General features: G+C 44.8%; 1 protein-coding gene across 1 annotated transcript in view; it reads right to left on the bottom strand.

The window, feature by feature from the left end:
* Positions 1-18,624, bottom strand: part of LOC308171953 (polyadenylate-binding protein 4-like) — a gene marked incomplete at its 5' end in the record, with an annotated part of 47,199 nt that extends 28,575 nt beyond the window's left edge. The window contains one exon of the mRNA XM_080546866.1: positions 18,361-18,624. Coding sequence (XP_080402992.1) covers positions 18,361-18,624 — 264 coding nt within the window. The remainder of the gene's footprint in view (positions 1-18,360) is intronic.
* Positions 18,625-27,557: the final 8,933 nt, after the last annotated feature.

Raw genomic sequence — 27,557 nt, 5'->3', positions numbered from 1 at the left:
TAGCGAGTCCTCCGCACGTAGAAGCGGTGCTCGCCGTTGCTAGGCAACAATCTAGGCAACAACAATCCAGGCAAAACCAATGGAGGCAGAGCAATTCACCCAGAGCTGTAGACGCAGGCTATGCATGTAAATACTGTGGCAACTCGCATGCAAGGGGCAGAGATCACTGCCCAGCATTCGGAAAACAATGCAAATCATGTGGAGTAAATAATCACTTTGCTAAAGTGTGTCAAAAAAGCAAAAGACCAACTGAGGGAAAGATACACTGCATGGAAAATACAGCTGAGAGCTCAGAACAAAACAGTGAGGAAGACATATACATGCATGAGTCAATTGGTGCAGTGCAAGCCAAAGGGAAGAAATGGTTTGTAACATTACGTTTTCACAACAAGCCACAGCAATGTCAGTTGGACTCTGGAGCGACATGCAATGTCATGAGCCTTCATGACAAGAAAAGGCTGGCACCCAACGCACCACTCTGCCCAAGTGAGGCTAGACTAAAGCTGTACTCCGGGGAAACACTGAGCTCCATAGGCATCTTTGAGACAGAATGTAGAGTAAGAGGTCAAACATACAAGCTCTCATTTGAAATAGTTAAGTCTAGGCAAAATCCTCTCCTGTCAGGCTCTACCTGTGAACGCCTAGGTCTCATGCAGTTCACAATCCCTGAGGATGTGCTCAAAGTGGAACATGCACAGCCTGGAGCCCTAACCAAGGAGCAGCTGACTAACAAATACAGTGATGTATTCAACTCACCTGTGGAATCTCTACCCGGGGAGGTCCACTTTGACCTAGATCCCAGGGTTCCTACAGTTCAATGTGCCCCTCGCAATGTTCCCATTGCAATGAAAGCAGCAGTCAAAGCCCAGCTGGACAAGTACGAGGCTGACGGCCACATGGCGCCGGTCACAGACCCAACTGATTGGATCAGCAACATGGTTATTGTAAAAAAAACAGACAAGCTCAGACTATGTATAGATCCTAAGTTCCTGAACAAGGCCCTAAAGCGCTCTCATTACATCATGCCTACTCTGGATGATGTCCTGTACAAACTACCGAAGGCAAGAGTATTCACCTTAGTGGATGCCCGAGATGCATTTCTACAATGCAGACTTGACTACGAGAGCAGCCTCATGACCACATTCTGGACCCCCTGGGGGAGGAAACGCTGGCTTAAGCTACCATTCGGAGTGTCTGTGGCACCCGAGGTGTATCAGCGAAAACAACACGAGCTCCTGGCTGGACTCAAGGGCATCGAGCCCATTGCGGACGACATCCTGGTTGTGGGTTGTGGGGACACAGACAAAGAGGCTGAGAGTGACCATGATGTCAAGCTTTTGGCACTGATGGAACGCTGCCGTGAGGTCAAGCTGCGGCTAGGGTTGAAGAAGCTGCAGTTCAAAGTAGCTGAGGTCCAGTTTCACGGCCACATCCTCTCATCCACAGGGCTGAAGCCTGACCCAGAGAAGGTGAGGGCCATCATCGAAATGCCCAATCCAACTGACGCAAAAGGGGTGCAGCGTCTGATTGGCTTTGCCAACTACTTGGCCAAATTCATGCCACACTTATCAAGTGTCTGTGAGCCGTTGCGACGCTTGCTGGACAAGGAAACCCCCTGGCATTGGCTACCCAAACACGAGGCGGCAGTTCAAGAACTCAAGTCTCTAGCTACAACCATGCCTGTCCTGCGCTACTATGATGTGACCAAGCCAATCACAGTCCAGAGCGACGCCAGCCAGAATGGTCTCGGATGCTGCCTCATGCAGGAAGGACAGCCCATCGCGTTCGCTTCGAGAGCTCTTACCCCCACAGAAAAGAACTACGCACAGATTGAGAAAGAGTGTCTCAGCATCGTCTTCGCCTGTCAGAGGTTTCACTACTATCTATATGGCCGCGACCTGATCACAGCGGAGACAGACCATAAGCCCCTAATCTCCATTTTCAGCAAACCTCTCCTCAACGCTCCCAAGAGGCTTCAGAGCATGCTCATGACCTTACAGAACTACAGTCTGACGGTCATCTACAAACCAGGGCCTGAAATGTTCATCAGCGACACGCTCAGCAGAGCAACAGCAGGATGCACCGGCAGAGGAACAACCTACCAGCGGCACGCTATCTGCTCCCTGCAACAAGAGCAAGAGGAGATACAGCATGTGAACCAGGCAGACTACTTGAATGTAAGTGACCAGCGTCTCGAACAAATCAGGCTGCACACTGACTGAGATGAATGCCTGCAGGCACTTAAGTCCACAGTTCTCATAGGCTGGCCAGATGTGAGAGAAGAAGCACCTCTCATTACCAGAGAATACTGGCCTTACAGAGATGAAGTCAGTGTACAGAATGGTGTTCTATTCCGGGGGCAGAAAGTCATCATCCCAAAATCACTACGCCCAGAGATGCTTACGCGCATTCATTCAAGTCACACAGGAGGAGACGCATGCTACCGACATGCTCGAGAGACATTGTACTGGCCGAACATGCAGGCAGAGATAAAGGATTTTGTGGGCACCTGCTCAACCTGCAATGAGTATGCTCACAAACAGCAAAAGGAGACCATGCTCTCACATGAACTGCCCACCAGGCCGTGGCAAATTCTGAGCATGGACCTGTTCAGTCATAGGCAGAAGGACTATCTTATTATAGTCGACCACTATTCTGACTTTTGGGAAGTTGAGCTCCTCCCTGACTTATCTGCAGAGACAGTCATCAAGCGATGTAAGGCACAGTTCGCTCGGCATGGCCAGCCAGAGAGGGTCATCACAGACAATGGCCCACAATTTACCTCTCAGTTCTCACGTTTTGCCTCTGAATGGGAGTTTGAGCATGTGACCTCCTCTCCAAGGCACCCGAAAGCAAACGGCAAGGCAGAGTCGGCCGTCAAGATTGCAAAGAATCTGTTGCGCAAGGCTATGCGTGACAGTGACGACCCCTGGAAGGCCATACTACACTGGAGAAATACTCCCACCGAAAGCATGAACAGCAGCCCGGCACAACGTCTCATGTCTCGTCGGCTGAAGACCTCTATTCCAGTGACAAACAAGCTGCTGGAACCAGTCGTTGTGGTAGGAGTCACTGAAAAGCTGCGCCACAGGAGGCAGCTTGCCAAGTCTTTCTATGACCGGTCCGCCCGGGACCTGCCGGAGCTGGCAGTCGGGGAAACCGTCCGAATGAAGCCTCTGCCTAGTGACAACACTGGCATCTGGAGGGCTGGGACCTGCCTCCGCAGGGTTGCACCGAGATCGTACCTGGTGGATGTCGACGGCTCCCTCTATCGACGCAACAGGGTGGACCTCAGAGTAGCCGAGCCGACTGCTACTCCGACCTACGAAGAGAATGACCCTGTGCCAGAGAGTACCGCTGCAGAGGCTCCCCCAACTGTGGCCGAGCCGAGCCCGGTCAGGTTCACACCTAGGACCTCACCTAGTCCAATTGGCACAGCACCATTTGAGGGACGCGCATACACTAGGGCTGGACGGCTGTCTAAGCCACCTGTGAGACTCAATTTGTAACCTAAACTATATAGGGCTGTGGCCATAAAATAAAAATGGAAACAATTAAAAAGGAAAGACACAGAGAATACAGAAGTTAACAGAGACTGTTGTTACATTTTATATAAGAACAAACGTTGGTTATTTTTGCACTAGATTACTTTTGTTATTTCTAAGTTCTAAGGTGTTTGTGTTCACTTGGAAAAGGAGGATGTTACGGGTCTACTTAGATCGATGCCATCGGCTATCGACTTGTTTGCTTGTTTCTGCATGACCCGTGTGTAGGTGCCTGTTCCCTCCATCTTGATATTACATGGCTGAACTTGATACACGTCTCTGTCATCATTGCTGCATCATACCATACACAAACAGACGTTGTGGATTCATAACGACTATCAGACGTACGTTTAACACTCACTTTAACGCTCACTTTTCTGGCACCTTTCCGCAGTAGATACTGAGGTGCCTGGTTAGGATGATGTCTGTACCAGTGAAGCAAAACATATTCAGTGTTTGTCTCATAAGTGCAGCTTAATGTCACAGATTCTCCCTCTCTACTGATGACTTCAGGTTTTACAGGAGAAATGGAATCCTCAGCTATCAGCTCTGTAATAAAGATACAATAACACAATTATGAGAGAAAAAACACTATCATGTTGTTCATTACATCGACCATAGGACAGCACATAAAAGAAAAACATGATATTTACTGATTTACCATAATAAAATAAATTATGATATATTTTATTATGTTTACACAACAATAGAATATATAATTAGGTTAGATATTGTTCACCTGAGGCCATAATGAGAACCAGTATGAGTGAGTTCTCCATGTGGAACAGAGATATACTAGATCACTTCTCTGTCTTGGTCACTGTATTCTGTTGCTGTGATGCTCGTTGCTGAGAGTTTTCTGCAGAGAAGAAAAGGGGATGTATCTGACTCTGAAATCTGACCTCACTCTCAACTGTGTTAACATTGACTTCTAGAGGAACCATTTCCTTTACAGATGCTGGTGTTTTATTACATATTTTTTAATTACTCAGTAATTACAAATAATTACCTCAGGACACATTTATAAATGATATGCTAAATAAATAAACTAAATATCTTATATACAAAAGCAAGGCATTATCTTATTATCATTACTAAATACTACTTCCTATATATATAGAGAGAGGATATATATATACATGTGTATACTGTATATACAGGTGCTGGTCATATAATTAGAATATCATCAAAAAGTTGATTTATTTCAGTAATTCCATTCAAAAAGTGAAACTTGTATAATGTATACATTCATTCCACACAGACTGATATATTTCAAGTGTTTATTGCTTTTAATTTTGATGATTATTACTGACAACTAATGAAAACCCCAAATTCAGTATCTCAGAAAATTAGAATATTACTTAAGACCAATACAAAACAAGTTTTTTTTAAATGTTGGCCAACTGAAAAGTATGAACATGGAAAGTATAAGCATGTACAGCACTCAATACTTAGTTGGGGCTCCTTATGCCTGAATTACTGCAGCAATGCGGCGTGGCATGGAGTCCATCAGTCTGTGGCACTGCTCAGGTTTTATGAGAGCCCAGGTTGCTCTGATAGTGGCCTTCAGCTCTTCTGCATTGTTGGGTCTGGTGCATCGCATCTTCCTCTTCACAATACCCCATAGATTTTCTATGGGGCTAAGGTCAGGCGAGTTTGCTGGCCAATTAAGAACAGGAATACCATGGTCCTTAAACCAGGTACTGGTATCTTTGGCACTGTGTGCAGGTGCCAAGTCCTGTTGGCAAATGAAATCTGCATCTCCATAAAGTTGGTCAGCAGCAGGAAGCATGAAGTGCTCTAAAACTTCCTGGTAGACGGCTGCGTTGACCCTGGACCTCAGAAAACACAGTGGACCAACACCAGCAGATGACATGGCACCCCAAACCATCACTGACGGTGGAAACTTTACACTGGATTTCAAGCAACATGGATTCTGTGCCTCTCCTCTCTTCCTCCAGACTCTGGGACCTTGATTTCCAAAGGAAATGCAAAATGTACTTTCATCAGAGAACATAACTTTGGACCACTCAGCAGCAGTCCAGTCCTTTTTGTCTTTAGCCCAGGCGAGACGCTTCTGACGCTGTCTCTTGTTCAAGAGTGGCTTGACACAAGGAATGCGACAGCTGAAACCCATGTCTTGCATACGTCTGTGTGTGGTGGTTCTTGAAGCACTGACTCCAGCTGCAGTCCACTCTTTGTGAATCTCCCCCACATTTTTTAATCGGCTTTGTTTCACAATCCTCTCCAGGGTGCGGTTATCCCTATTGCTTGTACACTGTTTTCTACCACATATTTTCCTTCCCTTCGCCTCTCTATTAATTTGCTTGGACACAGAGCTCTGTGAACAGCCAGCCTCTTTAGCAATGACCTTTTGTGTCTTGCCCTCCTTGTGCAAAGAGTGTGTGGTCTGTAGAGGTTTTTGTACAGTGTTTCTGGGTTTCCTGTCACTGTGGGCAGCATTGCACAGTAGTAGAGAGCAGAGTCTGTCACTTCAGCAGAGGAGATCTCCAGATCCACACGTTTGGATTTTTTGTCATGTTTTACAGCCATCCCTGTATTATATAGCCTGCCATCCGTACGCATAATCAGATACTGTGGACCTGATGTGGGGTCTTGACGATACCAGTAGAGGTTTAACACAGAGTTGACAGAGACACAGTAGTTACAGGAGAGAGTAACACTGTCCCCTTCTAAAGCCTGTACTGCATTAGTGAATGGAGAGATTTCCTCAGCGCTTTCACCTAGTAAGTAAGAGTGTTTTTAATTTATGAACTTTACATAATGGAGTAACTTATATTATATTGTCATTTACATGTGACTATATACATTTGATCAGTTCCATCACATTTGAAACACATTTTTAACAGCATAATTCGGATTGACAGTAGTTTTATGAAAAAGCAAAGCTCTCCCCCCTCTCCCTCCCTCTCTCCCTCCCTCCCTCCCTCCCTCCCCCCGCTCCCTCCCCCCCTCCCTCCTCCACTCCCCGCTTCCGCACTTTTGTGAGAAAGACCAGAAAGAAAGAAAAAAAAGTAAGAAACGCTGACATGCAGTTATATAGAGGGGGGGGGGGGGTTGTGAAGTGAGACGTGTTATAACTCTGTGTTAGGGTTAGGGATGTATGTATGAGGATAGATGTGTATGAGGATAGATGTGTATGAGGATGTGTATGAGGATGTGTATGAGGATGTGTATGAGGATGTGTATGAGGATGTGTATGAGGATGTGTATGAGGATGGATGTGTAGCAAATCTTAATAACTAACTAAAATGATGTGACTGCAATTTGAATTACTCACATGCAATCATCAAAAGCAGAATAAAAGTTAGGATTGGCATCATGACTATAACTGGAGATCAACATGAGAATGATGGTGACTATACTGAATACTCCAAACACACACCTCATGGTTTTGAATGAACTGTCTCATCAGATTTCTGTAACATGTATATATATAAATGTGTATACTGTATATACAGGTGCTGGTCATATAATTAGAATATCATCAAAAAGTTGATTTATTTCAGTAATTCCATTCAAAAAGTGAAACTTGTATAATGTATACATTCATTCCACACAGACTGATATATTTCAAGTGTTTATTGCTTTTAGTTTTGATGATTATTACTGACAACTAATGAAAACCCCAAATTCAGTATCTCAGAAAATTAGAATATTACTTAAGACCAAAACAAGGTTTTTTTTAATGTTGGCCAACTGAAAAGTATGAACATGGAAAGTATAAGCATGTACAGCACTCAATACTTAGTTGGGGCTCCTTATGCCTGAATTACTGCAGCAATGCGGCGTGGCATGGAGTCCATCAGCCTGTGGCACTGCTCAGGTGTTATGAGAGCCCAGGTTGCTCTGATAGTGGCCTTCAGCTCTTCTGCATTGTTGGGTCTGGCGCATCGCATCTTCCTCTTCACAATACCCCATAGATTTTCTATGGGGCTAAGGTCAGGCGAGTTTGCTGGCCAATTAAGAACAGGAATACCATGGTCCTTAAACCAGGTACTGGTATCTTTGGCACTGTGTGCAGGTGCCAAGTCATGTTGGAAAATGAAATCTGCATCTCCATAAAGTTGGTCAGCAGCAGGAAGCATGAAGTGCTCTAAAATTTCCTGGTAGACGGCTGCGTTGACCCTGGACCTCAGAAAACACAGTGGACCAACACCAGCAGATGACATGGCACCCCAAACCATCACTGACGGTGGAAACTTTACACTGGATTTCAAGCAACGTGGATTCTGTGCCTCTCCTCTCTTCCTCCAGACTCTGGGACCTTGATTTCCAAAGGAAATGCAAAATGTACTTTCATCAGAGAACATAACTTTGGACCACTCAGCAGCAGTCCAGTCCTTTTTGTCTTTAGCCCAGGCGAGACGCTTCTGACGCTGTCTCTTGTTCAAGAGTGGCTTGACACAAGGAATGCGACAGCTGAAACCCATGTCTTGCATACGTCTGTGTGTGGTGGTTCTTGAAGCACTGACTCCAGCTGCAGTCCACTCTTTGTGAATCTCCCCCACATCTTTTAATCGGCTTTGTTTCACAATCCTCTCCAGGGTGCAGTTATCCCTATTGCTTGTACACTGTTTTCTACCACATCTTTTCCTTCCCTTCGCCTCTCTATTAATTTGCTTGGACACAGAGCTCTGTGAACAGCCAGCCTCTTTAGCAATGACCTTTTGTGTCTTGCCCTCCTTGTGCAAAGAGTGTGTGGTCTGTAGAGGTTTTTGTACAGTGTTTCTGGGTTTCCTGTCACTGTGGGCAGCATTGCACAGTAGTAGAGAGCAGAGTCTGTCACTTCAGCAGAGGAGATCTCCAGATCCACACGTTTGGATTTTTTGTCATGTTTTACAGCCATCCCTGTATTATATAGCCTGCCATCCGTACGCATAATCAGATGCTGTGGACCTGATGTGGGGTTTTGACGATACCAGTAGAGGTTTAACACAGAGTTGACAGAGACACAGTAGTTACAGGAGAGAGTAACACTGTCCCCTTCTAAAGCCTGTACTGCATTAGTGAATGGAGAGATTTCCTCAGCGCTTTCACCTAGTAAGTAAGAGTGTTTTTAATTTATGAACTTTACATAATGGAGTAACTTATATTATATTGTCATTTACATGTGACTATATACATTTGATCAGTTCCATCACATTTGAAACACATTTTTAACAGCATAATTCGGATTGACAGTAGTTTTATGAAAAAGCAAAGCTCTCCCCCCTCTCCCTCCCTCTCTCCCTCCCTCCCTCCCTCCCTCCCCCCGCTCCCTCCCCCCCTCCCTCCTCCACTCCCCGCTTCCGCACTTTTGTGAGAAAGACCAGAAAGAAAGAAAAAAAAGTAAGAAACGCTGACATGCAGTTATATAGAGGGGGGGGGGGGGGGGGGTTGTGAAGTGAGACGTGTTATAACTCTGTGTTAGGGTTAGGGATGTATGTATGAGGATAGATGTGTATGAGGATAGATGTGTATGAGGATGTGTATGAGGATGTGTATGAGGATGTGTATGAGGATGTGTATGAGGATGTGTATGAGGATGTGTATGAGGATGTGTATGAGGATGTGTATGAGGATGGATGTGTAGCAAATCTTAATAACTAACTAAAATGATGTGACTGCAATTTGAATTACTCACATGCAATCATCAAAAGCAGAATAAAAGTTAGGATTGGCATCATGACTATAACTGGAGATCAACATGAGAATGATGGTGACTATACTGAATACTCCAAACACACACCTCATGGTTTTGAATGAACTGTCTCATCAGATTTCTGTAACATGTGTAGCTCCACCCAGCTTTGACTTGAAAGATGAACAAATGTATGTGTGGTTGTAGTGTTTTTGAACAAACCATTGCTCCTATTCATCATGTGGTATGAAATATGATTGTCTTTGTCTCCCTCTACTGGATATTGTGGAGAAGGGGATCTATTATTGTTATTATCTCCTGGAGGCATTTCAGGCTAACAGAGGCAGGCAGAGGGGCTGTCCTGTCCAAGTAATGGTGCAGTAGGGTAGGCCTCAGTGTTGTTTTTGGTGCAGGCTCTTCAACATCATTCATCCATTCAACATGAGGAAATGTATTTTATTCCATTGTAATAAGTAATTTGTTTAAACCAGAATCTAATTGTAATCCAAATGCAATGGCCACTTTTGGGAATCATTTATTACCCATATGCAGTTAGTGAAATGTAAGTAAAGTTCATATTGAGGATGCGCCACAGAGTTTTTTTTTTTACTTATGTCAGGGAGGTTTTTGTACAGCGTCTCTGGGTTTCCTGTCACTGTGGGCTGCAGGGCACAGTAGTAGAGAGCAGAGTCTGTCACTTCAGCAGAGGAGATCTCCAGATCCAAGCGGTTTCCAGTAACTTTAGCAGACAATCTTGTGTTTGGATTCAGAGGATCTGCATGCCTTGAGTTAGTCCCTGATCCCAATATGTACATGAGGAACTCTGGTGGTTTTCCTGCATCTTGTCGATACCAGAAGAATTCATCTGAAGCTGTAGCAGTTTTGGAGTAGTTGTAGGAGAGAGTAACATTGGTGTCTTCTACAGTAGACACTTCAGTCTGGACTGGAGTGAGGTCCTGAGAACTGACACCTGGACAGAAAATTATTTTACAACATTATTGATCATTCCATTTAATTTCATCTTTATTTAACTTAAACGATTCAAACATATGAGCAACACAATGAGTATCATGGTAAAACATTATATCACCTACCCATAACTATGTTCAGGAACAGCAGAGAACACGACAACATCATCTTACATGAAACAGAGACATATGATAACTGAACATTCCATCCTGGTGTTTATGATCTTCTCTGTTTAGCCCCTCCCCTGCCACAAGCCCCTCCCCTTAACATAGTCAGTGTATGTAGGTGTGTTTCATGTGCTGTAGGTTCATTTGAGGTTTTTGTACAGTGTTTCTGGGTTTCCTGTCACTGTGGGCGCCACAGCACAGTAGTAGAGAGCAGAGTCTGTCACTTCGGCAGAGGAGATCTCCAGAGAAACATTCTTTTCGTTTTTCTGGATGTTAGCTGACAGGCGAGGGTATGGTGGAGTAGCGTTTTCTATAGAACCCTGTTCTGAGATGTACAGGAGGAACTCTGGTTTAGATCCTGGATATTGGCGGTACCACTGTACGTTGTAGATACTGCTGTCATCATATTTACAGGAGAGGTGGACATTTCTCCCCTCCACAGTATGCTCTTCTGGAGAGTTTGGCTTTATATCCCCAAAACTGATTCCTGAAAAATGTTGGAATGGAAAATGTGTATTACATTGTGAATATATTGCATGTGTGTCATATCATATGTAACATACTGTATATGCAACACTGTCACTGCAATATGAGATTAGATTCAAAGACAAAAACTGCAGATTAAATACAGTACATTCTAACTCACCTGAAAGAGCTGTAAAGAGGAGAAACGAGAGGAGCCACATCTTGGCAGACCTTTGAGCAGTGTGTAGAGACACTGTCCTGAACTGTGAAACATGAACCATCAAGTAAGTGGGGGTTTTGTTGTGTGGAAAAGTAGGTTTGCTTTGTGGTAACTTCATCACATCAGGTCACATCTGGGCACCTGCCTCTCAGCTCATGACTGCCTCCTACTGGTGTATTCTGTGACCACACCTACTAGATGTATCTGGAATCTGGATGCTGCAGTTTGCAAGATTAGTGAGAGAAGAATATCACAGCCTTGGGTCCAAGGACGAAGCAAAACAATCAACACAGGATTCAAACTTTTATCTTAAGCAAGGCTTTATTTCAAAGCAGAAGAATAAATATGATTTTTGTTTACCCAGACTTTCTGCAATACACATATGTAAAGAATACTATAAATATAATACTAATACAATAAAATGTCATATTGAATTATAGAGAATGATAGATTTGCATCACCACACAATATCTCCACTGATGCCTTTTCCACGGTAGGGTCTCTTGTGAGGTTTTTGTACAGTGTCTCTGGGTTTCCTGTCACTGTGGGCCTCACAGCGCAGTAGTAGAGAGCAGAGTCTGTCACTTCAGCAGAGGAGATCTCCAGATCCACACGGTCTTTCTTGTCATTCAGTTTAATAGACAGTTGTGGAAACAGAGTTGTGTCTTTCGACACAAAGCTGCTGGTTTGCACGATTAAGAGCAGGAATTCTGGTCTTGATCGGGGATGTTGACGGTACCACTGTAAGTTGTTGACATTGCCTTCATAGTTACAGGAGAGAGTGACGTCTGATCCTTGGAGGACATTCACCTCAGTTCTCACCGGCTGTATTGAATCCTCAAGACTATGATCTGCAACACATTCATATGGTCATTATGTTGTAAAGTTATTCCTGATGTTTTAATGGTAAACTGACAATCTGGATTTGATGCACCTCATGAGAAGATTTTGATGTAGAATTGTATGTGAATTATTAGTTATCTGATCGAAAACTACTTATACAATAATTCAATTGTAATGTTATCTTACTTCTAACAACATGAATATTTAAGCACTTACCAAGAAATGTTGAGAGGAGCAAAAACAATATGAGCAACATCCTGACGAAGCTTGGAAACAGACTGACAGCTAGAGACAGTGAGAGCTGAGTAGACACTCCAACCACACGCATGCACGCACACACGCACACACACACACACCCACTATTGTAACTGTGTTTGCATACAAGCTTGATTTACTTTTGAAGTTACAGCACTGTATCTGCCTTGATTGATATTTCTCTGTTGATAAGGATCAAGATCATTCTGAACAGCAAGCCTGCATCTAAATGTATGTGTGTCAATTGGCATGTTTTTGTACAGTGTCTCTGGGTTTCCTGTCACTGTGGGCCTCAGAGCGCAGTAGTAGAGAGCAGAGTCTGTCCCTTCAGCAGAGGAGATCTCCAGATCCACACGTTTCTGTTCTTTGTCATGTGTGATGTTCAGTCCTGGTATTGGGTTGGTTACCTGTCCTGTGTACTCCATAATGAGGAACTGTGGTGCTGATCCAGGGTTCAGGCGGTACCATGACAGACTGTTAGTTGTGGATGAGCTGGTGTACTTGCAGGAGATGTTAACACTACTACCCTCCATAGAATGCTCTACATCTCTGTGTGGGGTGATTGTATCTTCTCCAACACTTGGACCTGTGAAAGAGGAGAGGTATGACGCTGTTTAGTAAATACACATTATTTCTGTCTATTATTTATCTAGAAACCCAAACTGTATTACGCTCTGGTTGAGAGAGTCTGCTAAATGGCTAAAATGTAAACGAATGAAATGTTAATAACATGTTCCGGATGTGTATACACTCAGTATTTCTCCTCATGTTCAATTGACAAGGAGTGAATTCTTACCTACAAGAGTACAAAACAACATCACTGAATAGAGCAGCATCGTAGCTAAAGCACTGCGTCAGATAGAGAGACTAGAAGCTTTGCTGAACCAGAGTGATCTTCACTTGGAACATTCACTGAGGAATGGTGAATGTTAAAGGTGACTCTGTTCTGCTCACTGTCTGTTGGGACTGATGTTGAGCTCCTCCCCTTTAACACAATTCATCAGAGCAATTGCGCGTCATCTCCCTGTCATCAGAACGATCACGCCCCTTTTTGGGTGAAAGAAGAGTAGAAGTTTGACAGGGACAGTGTCCATCAAAGAATGCAGCAGAATTAGCCAAGAAGGCTAGTTTTCATCCGTAGTCCCTGAACACCTGTCTCCCGTTGCTGCTGACTACCCTCCGCTGGCTAGACAGAACAGAGGACAGAACACACACAGACACACACACACACACACACACAGACACACAGACACACAGACACACAGACACACAGACACACACACACACACACACACACACACACACAGACACACACACACACACAGACACACACACACACACACACACACACAGCTAGAACCCAACACACTGCTCTGTGTAACAGTGTTTCTAAGTTGTTTAAAAGCAGTTCCCTCAGGTCCTCGTTGACCAACCACCGTGTGAGTAATGTTGTTAGACTGCAGGAGACGGAGGGAGGAGAGAGAAGGTCACCTAGCAGGCCTGAGTGCTCTCCCTCTCTCTCTCTCTCTCTCTCTCTCTCTCTCTCTCTCTCTCTCTCTCTCTCTCTCTCTCTCTCTCTCTCTCTCTCTCTCTCTCTCTCTACTCTGTCCTCTCTCTCTCTCTCCCTTCTCTCTCTCTCTCTCTCTCTCCCTTCTCGGTCCTCACTCTCTCTCTCTCTCTACTCTGTCCTCTCTCTCTCTACTCTGTCCTCACTCTCTCTCTCTCTCTCCCTTCTCTGTCCTCACTTTCTCTCTCTCTACACTGTCCTCTCTCTCTCTCCCTACTCCCCCCCCCCTCTCTCTCTCTCTCTCTCCCTCCTCTGTCCTCTCTCTCTCTCTCTACTCTGTCCTCTCTCTCTCTCTCTCCCTACTCCCCCCTCTCTCTCTCTCCCCCCCTCTCTCTCCCTCCTCTGTCCTCTATCTCTCTCTCCCTACGCTGTCCTCTCTCTCTTCCCCCCTCTCTCTCTCTCTCTCTTCCTACTCTGTCCTCTCTCTCCCCCCCCCCCCCCCCTCTCTCTCTCTCACGTGTTGCTCTGCATTTGTCGCTCCCTGCAGAGGTTTAACCTTTAATCTTTTTCCACCTTAGTTTTTTTGCTGTCTGTTCCCTACACTGACTCACTGGCAGGCAGTATTTCCTCTGTGAAGGATAACGTGAGGCCGTATTTCCTCTGTGAAGGATAACGTGAGACAGTATCGGGAGACATGTAGTTCACAAACAGGCAAAATGCTACAGCTTCCATCTTCCATTGCAATACGATTTCTACAAGATATCATTCAAAGCCATGGCCCTAAAACAAACTCCAACTGTTTCCTTTTGCATTTTAACAGCCGAGTTTTAATTAAATGTAATTTATTGTGTTTACCTTGACAAGACAATGTCTCCAGGTGCCTGTGGGAGCGCACACTTCACACACTCCCTGGTGGTGCATAGCTGATTGCCGGGCCATAAAAGTACAGCTGTCTAATGATCTAGTCGTTTTTGGCAAAACATTTTGGGCCGCTACCCACACCTTTAGCTGTGTAACTCATTCCACGAATGTATGATCCTTACCAGTTGTACCTCGTTGTAAAGGTGACTAATCAGGCTTTCCAACGATATAAAATACAATACCAATTGGTATTATTAAAGGGGAGCAAGAATCGACTGAAATAACGTTTCCAAACTTTTTTTGAGGGGTTTAGTAGTTCATTCACCAGGAGTCAGGAGGTAGAGCCGCCGTCTAATGATCGCAAGGTTGGCAGATCGGCGGTTCGAGTCCCCGGCTGGGCACATGTTGAAGCGTCCTTGGGCAAGACACTGAACCCCAAATTGCTCCCAGTGAGTGAGCGGGCCGGCGACCTTGCATGGTAGCTTACCGCCGTTGGTGTGTGAATGTGTGTGTGAATGGGTGAATGAAAGGCGCTGTATAAGTGCAGTCCAGTTACCACTTAGGAGGCCTTGTTGTTGGTCTATCTAGTCCAACCAGGGTTTTTACTTTTATCGTCAAGGTCCAGTTTACCCTTTTCTAGACACAGCCGAGTCCATCAATTTAATTTCCTAATGAAATCATTTATTCATTTCGTATTTTATTTTTTTCAATGCTAACATTTTATTTCATCGGCGAATCGGTATTGTTTCATAGTCCGGGTCTCCTTTTTTATGCGTTAGCCGCTTGGAACTCTGGGAAGTGGCCAATTTTCTGTACAGCCTCCTCAGCCCAGTGGGCCTCCAGCGCAGCGACCGCTTCATCCACCTGGTAGCGCAGCGCCTCAGGAGACGCCAGCAGGCGCAGCAGATCACGGTTGTCCATCTCCAGCAGCATGCCCGTGACCTTGGGGGCGATGCTGGGGTGCATGCTGAGGATGGATGGGAAGAGATGCTCACCTGGAGGGAGGGGAGAATAGATATCAGTAACAGTAACTGTTAGTGGTGGTCTAGTGGATAGTGAGTTGGACTTGTGATCGGAAGGTTGTGAGTTCAAATCCCACCTGAAACCACACCACTACTAGTGTGCCCTTGAGTAAGGCACTTAGCCCTCAGTTACTCCAGGGGGAATGTCCCTGTAATTCGTAATTGTAAATCGCTTTGGATTAAAAGCGTCTGCTAAATGGCAAAATTAACTGTTGTAACTTTATAGGTTGATTGACAGTTAAATGAGATTTATTAATATGTTACATGATTGATTGACAGTTAAAAAAGTTATTATTTATCGTTAAGGTAGTTAAAAAACAAGAAGTACATTTCTGTTGTATTAGTTAAAGAATGGGTTTCAGAACTGCAGGTTCCAGAATGCCTTGCAACAAGACGTCTCACAGAAGTCGACAGTTTGTTGTTTTTGAGAAATGTTAATTGTTCCGTCCAGAATATGAAAGTGAATATCTAACAGCTTGTTTTATTAAATTGAAAGTGATCACAAGTGTATGTCAGCAGATTTGTATATAAAGAACATTTTCGCTTGATAACACCAGTCATAGCCATCATTTCAGGAGGTAGAAATTCTACAGTAACTGTAACAGCTAATGGGGATCCATAGAAACAGACAAATAGACTCGCCTATCATCTGCTTCTGGTCCTCATGGGGAACTGTAGCCAGTATGGAGGCAGTCAGTGTCTCCTGGTCCTGGTCCTGGACATGGACAGCAGGCTGCTGCACGGGGACTTGTAGCTGGGGAGCCGTGTGCTGATGGCGGTGGTGTACACCGGCTGTGGACTTGTTCTGGGGCACAGCGTGCAGCCGTGCCATAGCTGGATCACCATCTGCAACGGCAGGGTGCTTTCTCAAGGCCTGGGTAGCTGAGAGGTGAAGATAAGCATCACCAAAGGGATATTTATGGCAAATGTTTGGATAGTGCTCTTGTCTCTATGTCAGGGGTCCCCACACCTTCTGAAACATCCCATTCAAGCACCTTTCAAGGACTTTCAAGACTCGATTCCCTCAAATTCAAGGACCCAACACGGCATAGTTTGAGACGGAGCTAGTTGACGAGCTGAGTAAAACATTTTTGAATATATATTATTTATTTTTTAGCGAGAGAGAGAGGGGAATTCAAGCACTTTCAATGGCCCATGTCTATTTTCAAAAAACTTTTAAGACCTTGATTTATTTTTCACAAACTTTCAAGGGTTTCAAGGACCCGTGGGAACCTTGCTATGCGCAGGGATGCTTCACTAAATAAACTGACCTATGTGCTGAGACGTCATCCTACGGGGCACCTGGGAAGGTGTGGCGGGGGTCATAGCATCGAAGGTCTGAGGCCCGGTAGCCCATGGAGACGTGGTGGTGTCGTCGGGTGTGTTCTGGAAGTGCTGAGGTTTCACCTCAGGTTCGAGGGTAGCCAGGTGATGAGTGGGTCTCAGCTGAGCTGAGGAGTATTGGGCGGTTCCACAGTCCTGGGTCTGTGGAATGTGAGAAGCCATGAAGAGTCCAGGTGGGGGAGCAACCTGGTAGGGTAAGTTAGGTAGGAAGTCTGGGTCGGGAACGGCGCAGACGCTGGCCATCCTCTGTGGCATGTTCCGGTTGGTTCTGAGAGCCCGGCGCTCCTCCTTGCGCTGGGCCAGGGCCACGTACAGGGGCTTGGTGGCCACGATGCGGCCGTTCATCTTGGTCACGGCCTTGGTGGCCGCCTCGGGGGAGGAGAAGCACACGAAGCCGAATCCCTTGCTGCGTCCTTCCTCCGTCATCATCACCTTCGCGCTGGTGATGGTTCCGAAGCGGGAGAACTCTTTGTGCAGTTGATCGTCGTCCAAGCGGTCGTGCAAGTTCTTCACGTACAGGTTGACACCCTGCTGGTAGAGAGAGAGCATGTTTAGTGAGATGTTTTTATACCTCAAATACATCAGCAATGTTTACAGAGACTATCAGCTTCTTTTTCTTATACACATAATAATGTTAGCTGTAGCTATCTCACCCAGTGACTAACACTGACAGATATTGACAGCTGTCAATCTAGAGAGGGAGTGGTTGTGTTACCGCCCATTAGCTGGCTGTGTGAAGGTGTGAAAAACAACCAACTCTTTAAACAGCTTTTTCTCTGGATTGTGATTGTATGACACATCATTCGAAAGCGTACAATCTGTAGTTTAAGCACATGTAAAAAAAACAACTGAAAAATGACTTTGCCTACTGGTTGCTTTGACTACTTTTCACCAGCAGCTGTCACATTTTTTTCCTTCATAAACACACACCTGGTATGTGGTCCTGTGGCCCTGGTTCAGTTGCTCAAACTGGCTCTTCAGGACAGCCTGGCGCTCTCCTCTCTTCTGGGCCCGGCCCACGTAGACCCGCCTCCCGTTTATCTCCTGGCCGTTCATCTCCTCGACGGCCCTCTTGGCGTTCTCGTGCCTGTCGAAGTTGACGAATCCAAAACCCACGGATCTACCAGCGCCATCAGTCATGACCCGGACGCTCAGGGCCGGTCCGAATCTCTCAAACCTCTCCTTCAGGCGTCGGTCGTCCATATCCTCCCCAAAGTTCTTGACGTACACGTTAGTGAACTCTCGCTCTTTGCGAGACTTCCAGTGTCCGACAAACACTTTTTGGTCGTTCAACAACGTGCCGTCGAGTCTCTCGATAGCTCTCTCTGCGGCCTCCTGGGTGTTATACTGGACGAAGCCGAAGCGTTTAGAGAAGCCGTTCTCGTCAGACGCTACCTTGCAGGAAAGGATGTCCCCGAACTCGGAGAACGTGTCGTAGAGGTCCTTGCTGTCGAACGCCTTCGCTAAATTCTTGATGAAGATGTTGCCGACTCCACTGTTCCTTCTAGAGGGGTCACGCTGACACCACATGATGCGCATGGGTCTCCCGTTGACGTCGTCGAAGTTCATGGTGTCCAAGGCGCGCTCAGCGTCAGCTCGCTGTTGGAAGTTGACGAAAGCGTACCCGAGAGACCGGCGTGTCCTCATGTCCCTGCACACTCTTATAGAGGTGATCGGTCCAGAAGGGCTGAATTTCTCAAATAGCATTCCTTCAGTGGTGTCCATGTGGAGATCTCCTACATAGAAGGAGGCCGTCGGTTGAATAGGCGCACTAGGATTCATTGTCTGGTGACTTTCGGATAGCGAGAGTTGGAGAAAAACTGTGAGAAGAACGAATAACTAATCTATCTATCTAGCTCTTCACAGAGGAATGGCAGGTAAATCAACGGCATGTGTACTGCAGCTGGATTCTAGAACCCCAGCTGCATGTTCTACATTGTTATGTCATCACATGGGGAATGTTTTAGAAGAATTCTAACTTTGGTCATTGTTACATCACAGACCATAGCCAGGGTTTTTGTATAGAGGTCAGCAAACCCATATTAATAATAATAAAGTTTATTTGTAGGCCTATAGCACTTTTCCTGCAAACGTTGCAGCTCAAAGTGCTTAGGCTATATTAGGAATGCTTGAGGAATCCTTTCCCCAGCGGAGATGTATTACACGTAAAAAAGGATATTGTAACTGAATATGAGGGAGAGAGAGAGGGACAGAGGGACAGAGGGAGGTAGGGAGGTAGGGAGAGAGGGAGGGAAGGAGAGAGAGAGAGAGAGAGAGAGAGAGAGAGAGAGAGAGAGAGAGAGAGAGAGAGAGAGAGAGAGAGAGAGACTGAGATGGACGGACAGGGCGTTTGTGTTTGTGTGTGCGTGGGTGTGTGTGTGTGTGTGTGTGTGTGTGTGTGCGTGTGTGTCTGTGTCTGTGTCTGTGTGTGTCTGTGCGTGTCTCTGTCTGTCTGTGTGTCTGTGTGTCTGTCTCTGTGTGTGTGAGAGATAGAGAGAGAGAATCCGCTCCAGTCTGCCCCTCAGCCATGCTACAGATAACAATAAAAGACCACAACAGTTTGGGGGTACTCAACGTGATTTATCTGCAAGGTTATATTTCATGTGTTTTAATGTGTTCTCTGTTATGATGGGAGTAATTCAACAGGGGCGGCTCTTTTTTTCTTCCCCAAGTCATATCGTTGAGTCGAGTTCCTTAAACGGTGCGAACGATACGATACTTTTAAATCAACCGGATGGTTTCCCGAGGTGCTCTGCGAAACGTCGAGACGCGCTCGGGGCTTTCACCTGGCGGATGGATGTTTTTCAATTACATTTCTTCACATATCATCAGCTTAAGCTATACAGGGCTCCACAATAATAAAAAAAGCGTTATAGAAATATGACGCCCGGATGCCTCAGTGTTTCACAGTTTGAGAAGTTTGTTCTGGAAGAACTTTCAGAAACATTTTCCCCTCACGAGAGTGAATACCAACAGAAGAATATTGCAGGGGATTTTGGCAAAACAAAATTGGCCCGCTACCCACACGTTTGGCTGTGTTACTCATTCCACGAATGCATGATCTTTACAAGTTGTACCTCGTTGTAAGGGTGAATAATCAGGCTTTCCAACGATATAAAACACAATACCAGTTGGTATTATTAAAAGGGAGGAATAATCGACTGAAATAACGTTTCCAAACTTTTTTTGAGGGGTTTATATATATACACGGATGATGAGGGGAAAAAAACGAAAACTCAAATTTCAGCTGCGGCTTTCTCGTAATTGCCGGAGCGTTGTCATGGTTTCGTGTCCATTAGGCGGAGGTGGAGGAAGGTACACAAGCTGAAGAGGCAGACAGACAGACAGACAGACAGACTGTAGCAGAACAACAACAAAAACACGTTCCCTTCTTTAAGTGGAGGTCTGTCTGTCAGTGTATATATTATGCACGCACGAGATCACCTGTACAAAAACGGTGGGCTCGCGCTGCGTTCTCCAGTTGGCAGTTAATACCGAACCAGCAGAGCCACTGAACAGCCGACTCACTCGTGTTTCCTATTTATTCTTTCAGGTGGGTAACTATCTCAAGCACTTGTACAGTTCGTCAGTAATGTCGTTTTTTATTTGTTATTTAGTGTACCGTTATGCGTAGTTTGTTGGGGCTGTTTGCGCTAGCTTCTTGGTATTCTAAACTCAGACTGTGACGAGTTGGGACTAGCTTGCCGTTTCGTTTGCGACGAGTGGTTGTTGTCAAGACCTGTCAAGATATGTCTGAGGGAATTAGATATAACGTTAACCTTGTGTTGTTCGTGTCGTTCAATGAGAAACAGGATCTTTTTATAACTTTTATTAACGTGCTCCGTGTACATCCAACTCCATCTACCTGGTATCTATCAGTTCCTGTGCCCTCGCTACCACTACATCATCTCCGGTCCTGTCCTATCACAAGGGACCTCTACTGACACCTAGTGGTAGGAGTATCCAATCGTCACATCCTCCTTTCTTTGAGGTAATAAAAATAACAAACAGCTAACAGTTCAAGTTACACAAATTACAGGTATCAGCTACAATCTTAACTGCAGCTATGTCCTTAAAGCATTTTACTGAAACACACAACCAAACATGTTTACTATGAACTAACCCTTAAACTTTCTTTTATATGTATAACATATCAACTCAAAACATTAAACACATTCTTACACATTCATGCTTATTGTCTTTTCTTCTTTTTTTTTCTTTCTTTTTTTTTACAAGTTCAGTCTATCAGGCTTTGTGATGTGTCTTGTGGATCTTCTTATCACAGGTTCACTTGACATGTGTGTGTTAGTGTGTGGTTCAGTATATCTGTCTGTGTTACAGTCACTTGGAAGTAGACGGATGGGCTCAGACTCACTGCAGGCTTCACTGAGCTCTGGAACAGCTTCTGGAGTTTTTAGGAGACTGCGGCGATTGCGTCTGAAGATTTGTCCTTCTTCTGTTCTCACCGTGAATGACCGTGGAGCGACTTCGTCAAGAACAGTGGCTTTTGTCTTCCATCCATCAGGACCTTGAATCCTGACTGTGTCGTCGCTTGAGAGTGGTGGAAGCTGCTTGGCTGTTCTGTCATAGAATGACTTCTGCTTCATCTTCTGTATCTGTAGCTTTTGTTTCAGCTTTGGACGTCTTCTTTGCTGTGAGTAACTCGGCAGTGTGGTACGAAGCTTTCTCTTCATGAGCAACTCAGCAGGTGACAGTCCACACTCAAGAGGTGATGCTCTGTAGCTGAGTAGAGCAAGGTATGGATCTGAGTCACTGTCAGCAGCTTTCTTCAGGAGTTGCTTGAGAATGTGGACTCCTTTCTCAGCCTTTCCATTAGACTGTGCATAGAGAGGACTGGAGGTCACATGATTGAAGTCGTACTGTTCTGCAAACTCTCTCCACTCTCCGCTACTGAAGCATGGTCCGTTATCAGACACAACGGTATGTGGTATGCCATGTCTGGCAAAGATCGATTTTGTGTGTGTTATGACACAGGCTGATGACATGTTTGCTAGCAGTGCCATTTCAGGGAAGTTGGAATAATAGTCAATGACTACTACATAGTCTCTTCCTTTGAGATGAAACAAGTCCATTCCTACCTTGTGCCACGGTGCTGCTGGCACATCAGCTACTATCATGGGCTCTTTGGTTTGCTTGTTCCTATGCTCCTGACATGTTTGACACCTGCTTATCAGTCTCTCTATGTCTTTGTTGATTCCAGGCCAGTAGACAGTATCTCTCGCCCTTCTTTTACACTTTGCGACACCGAGATGACCTTCATGGATCCTCCGTAGCATGTCCTGCCTCAGAGCTCTTGGGATGATGATTCTGTCGTGTTTTAGCAACAGCAGCCCATAGACTACACTCAGCTCACCTCTGACATGGAAGAACTGTGGACAGGAACCTGGAGGCCATCCATTTTGCATGTTGTCGATGACTTGTTGCAGCTCTGTGTCTTTCGCTGTTTCCTCAGCTATCTGTCTGGACTTGGAGTCTGATACAGGAAGCACAGCAGACACCATGTTCACATGCCTCTGAACATCCTCTTCAGTTGTACTGACACTGTTCCCTGTTGGTGCTCGCGAGAGTGCGTCAGCGAGTACGAGATGCTTTCCTGGTGTGTAGATCAGTCCAAAGTCGTATCTTTGCAATCTCATCATCATTCGCTGTATTCTTGGTGACATCTCATTCAGATTCTTTTTGATTATAGCGACTAATGGACGATGGTCTGTCTCTACAGTGAAACAGGGGAGGCCATATACGTAGCTGTGGAACCTCTCTAGCCCAAACACTAGCCCTAAACACTCCTTTTCTATTTGAGCGTAACGACACTCAGTTTCTGTCATAGACCTAGATGCATAGGCTACTGGTTTCCAGTGTTCACCCTCAGCCTGAAGGAGTACTGCACCAATCCCATCTTTTGATGCATCTGTGGACACTTTGATCCTCTTTGTGTGGTCGAAGAATGTTAGCACAGGTGCAGTGGTTAGTGCTCTCTGGAGCACTTGCCATTCATGCTCATGTTTGGAGGTCCACTTGAACTCACTCTCATTGTGCAGGAGCCCACGGATGCAGGATGTTTTCGCTGATAGGTTGGGGATAAATTTACCTATGAAGTTGACCATCCCCATGATGCGTAGCACCCCTGTTTTGTCTGTGGGCCTCGGCATGTCGAGTATGGCGTTGATTTTCTCCTGGTCGGGTTGGACACCTTGTGCTGAGAGCTTGTCTCCAAGGAAGACTATTTCCTGAGCTCCAAACTGGCATTTGCTCCTGTTGAGCTTCAGTCCATTCTTCCGTATGCTCTCCAGCACCTTTGTGAGCCTCTCATTGTGTTCTTGGATTGTGGAGCCCCAGACAATGATGTCGTCCACATAGGCTCGAACTCCATCCAGCCCCTCGATTATGTGTTCCACTGCTCTATGAAATATTTCAGACGCAGAGATTATTCCAAATGGAAGTCTGAGGAAGCAGTATCGACCAAAAGGAGTGTTGAAGGTGCAATATTTGGTGCTGCTCTCTTCTAATTTGAGTTGCCAGAACCCTTGTGATGCATCAAGCTTTGTGAAGTATCTTGCACCCGCCATTTCACAGGTGATTTCCTCACGCTTGGGTATCTGGTAGTGTTCACGCCTGATGTTCTCGTTTAGATCTTTTGGGTCCATGCATATTCTTAGGTCACCGTTTTTCTTTTTCACACACACCATTGAATTGACCCAGTCTGTTGGTTCTTCAATCTTCCTTATTACACCCAGTGTTGTCATCCTGTTTAGTTCCTCCTTTAGACGGTCTCTCAATGGTGCTGGGACCCTTCGTGCAGCATGCACAACTGGCTGTGCATTTTCTTTGAGCTGGATTTTATAGGTGAATGGCAGTTCACCAAAGCCCTTGAACACATCTGAATAGCTCTGCACTATGGATTCAACAGAGTCACTAGATGTGCTCACAGTTGTGTTGATGCAGTACACTCTTTTCACCAGCTCTAAATCTTCGCATGCTTTATCACCTATCAGTGAGTCTAGTCCTTCAGCTACCACAGAGAAGAGTAAGTGGTGCACTTTCCTTTTCACTGTTACTTTCAGCTTGCATGTGCCTAAACAGTCAATTCTCTGTCCATTATAGTCCTTAAACTCAAGCATTTTTCTTTGAATTTTTGGCTTTTCTTTCATTGCTTTGATGTCAGACATGCTGATTAGATTTGCTTTTGCACCAGTGTCTAGTTTCAGAGTGACTATAGTCCCATTTATTTGCAGTGGTGCTATCCATTTATCTTGCTTGACAGCATTTATCTGCTTCTGTGGCTCTACTTCACAGCCCACCATGCCAACACAATATGGGTCACTGTCTTCCCCCACTATATTTACAGATTTTCCCATCCTTTTCTCTTTCCCTTTAGAGAAGCACTGTTTGGCAAAGTGGTTATTTCCTTTACAATGAGAGCATTGCTTACCAAAAGCTGGACACTCCCTTGGCTTGTGCTGCGAGCCACAGCGTTTGCAGTTGAACGTCTCACCGTCTGTCCGTTGCGTTTGTGCGCGTTGTTTTCCTTTGTAGAAGACCGCGCCAACTGTCACATCATCACTCACTTTCATGGAGCCCGCTGCCATCTCGCCGAACGTCCTCACGTGAATCCGGGACAGCTCACTCGCATGACAGATCTTGATTGCCCCCTCTAATGTCAACTCAGCTTCCCTCAGCAGCCTTTCCCTGACCTTTTTATCCTCCACACCAACTACGATCTGGTCCCTGATCATGGAGTCCTTTAGAGTAGCAAAGTTACATGACTGTGCTTTTAGCTTTAGGTCAGTCAGAAAACTATCGAAAGGCTCGCCCTGCTGCTGGATTCTAGAACGGAACACATATCTCTCGTACGTCTCGTTCTTTTTGGGAGAGCAATGGGCATCAAATTTCTCGAGCACTTTATCCAGCATCTCGTTATCATCTCTTTCCTCAAACACGAACGTGTTATACACTTCTATGGCTTGTGGGCCTGCTATTGTTAGTAAGAGTGCTACTTTCCTGGTGTCCGGCTTCGTTTCCAATCCCAACGCTGTAATGTAGAGTAGAAACTGTTGTTTAAAAGTGCGCCAATTGCTGTCGACATTCCCCGTCAGCTGCAGACTCGTCGGTGGCTTTACTGAATCCATGTCGCATTTCACAGTTGTATCTTGCACTGTTTTACTCCTGGTACCATGTGTTGTTCGTGTCGTTCAATGAGAAACAGGATCTTTTTATAACTTTTATTAACGTGCTCCGTGTACATCCAACTCCATCTACCTGGTATCTATCAGTTCCTGTGCCCTCGCTACCACTACATCATCTCCGGTCCTGTCCTATCACAAGGACCTCTACTGACACCTAGTGGTAGGAGTATCCAATCGTCACAAACCTGACTCCACTGATACATATGTATGTATAGGATTCAATGTTAGAGTGTTTTGTAGTTTATTTACATTTTCTTTGTTTTCTCCTAACGTTTGAGAATGACGGCTAGTGCAAACCAGGCAGCTCACAGGTTGTTATAGTTGAATGCACTGGCGGACTCGTGGGGGGGCAGGGGGCTCCTGGTGCCCCCAAGGTTGAAAAACGTCTGTCTGAAGTGCCCTTTTGAGAGGCAAAAATGCCCTTTTGAGTGGCAAAATTAGAGGATGTGCCCTATTGGCTGCCCTTCCAATGGTCTTAACTTGACCATGTGCACTGATGGGGTCCCATGTTGTACAGTAGGTGCCCTTTTCTTCTTTTCGCCCCTTCCCTTCAAACAGCCTGAGTCCGCCACTGGTTGAATGAGAGCGATTATATCGCTACTGTAATTGTTGTGTGGTTGAAATTATATGGGAATACTTTTAAAAGGTATATCAAATTGTTTTATACTGGTAATGATAATACACATATAGAAGTGATCCTTTTTATTAGCTTACTTAACAGACTATTCTATGTTTATTGTGATTCTAGCCTATTGATTTTAAATGGAAATATAACGGATGGTTATTACTGTTGAATATCGAGATTTTGAAATAATACTCTCATTTTGATATTTTAATTATTACTGTTCTATACACTGAGGACCAGCCGACTCACTATTGTGTTTCCCATTTATTTTTTCAGAGAATGGGTGTAACATGTTTTTGGCAAACTACCCCAAGAGTGATACACTACAGGCACTCCAGTGAGATGACCCACAACTTTCTGACCACCATCATCTTCACCACCCACAGTAACATCACATCTACGGCATAACAAGAACAGAGGTAAGGAGTCTTTATTGAAACGGCCATCCTATACCAGTTGACTACTCACTCATCATTACAAAATGTGAGTCCTTTTTACATTTTTATTCATCAGGGGTTGATTACATTTTGTGTTTTAACTACATGTGCTTTTTACAAAGATTAATTTCTGTTAATTCATGTTTTTATATAACATATTCTTCTACATGGAGTGTTAGAGATGTGCACATAGCTACTCTATGTACATGAGTATGTAACCAGAATATGTGATTGCCATTAAAGGGTGTATATATCTGGAAATGGCACTGGTTCAGGAAAAGTATTATGGGATGAAAGAATTATACTGTACTCTGTGAAAATGGAGGAAGAGCAAATTAATGTGACCCACTGGCTGTGATTATAGGGTGCTCCAAGAGATATTATTATTATTTTATTTTTTATTGGTATTGCTAGTGCAAAATAAATGTTGGTATCTTTAAACAGAGGACATTTGCAAATTAAAGTGCCTCCTTCATAATATGAAACCAAAATAAAATAATTCAGAATATTTTAATTAGGTAACATGAAGCTGTAAATCAAACACCCTTGCAACAGTGTTTAATTTTAGACTCGTGAAACATTGGTGTTATGAACATTATTTACAGGAAATGTTGGTATATTTTACTAGAGTGTAAAGTCACAAACCGTGAAACATTTGTGTTATGAACTTTATTTACAGGAAATGTTTACAAGTTTCCTGTAAAGTTAAAAGGTGAAAGGGAGTTCATACAGAAACCACTGGAAATCCTCAGGATGTATTGCAGGCCACAATGAGGTTTTTGTACAGTGTCTCTGGGTTTCCTGTCACTGTGGGCTGCAGGGCGCAGTAGTAGAGAGCAGAGTCTGTCACTTCAGTAGAGGAAATCGTCAGATACAGATGGTTTCTCTCTTCATTCAGTCTAGTTGATAATCGTGGGTTCTGATTTCGGGCATCTGGCGTCCCTAACCCCGACATGGTCATGAGAAACTCTGGTGCTTTTCCTGGATCTTGGCGATACCAGAAAAAAATATCTCCTGGTGCAGAAGTTGTGGAGTGTTTGTAGGAGAGAGTAACATTGGTGCCTTCTACACTAGACACGTCAGTCTGGACTGGAGTGAGGTCCTGAGAACTGACACCTGGACAGAAACGTTTTTAAATGTTTAAACATTTCATTACTCATTAGCTTTTATTTCATCTTTATTATACGTTTTCTATAAGTAACTCAAATGTAAGTTAAATGTTACAAAATATGCAATCTGAAAAATATGGAATGCAAAAATATCGCAATGAATGCCATTGTAAAACATCACCTACCCATAACTATGTTCAGGAACAGCAGAGAACACAGCAACATCATCTTACATGAAACAGAGACAAATGATAACTGAACATTCCATCCTGGTGTTTATGATCTTCTCTGTTTAGCCCCTCCCCTGCCACAAGCCCCTCCCCTTAGCATAGTTCAGTGT

The sequence above is a fragment of the Nansenia antarctica genome, assembly GCF_963989245.1.
Source record: "Nansenia antarctica genome assembly, chromosome: 16".
Taxonomy (NCBI): Eukaryota; Metazoa; Chordata; class Actinopteri; order Argentiniformes; family Microstomatidae; genus Nansenia; species Nansenia antarctica.
Note: the sequence above shows the minus strand (reverse complement) of the source record. Positions and strands in the feature narration are given on the sequence as shown.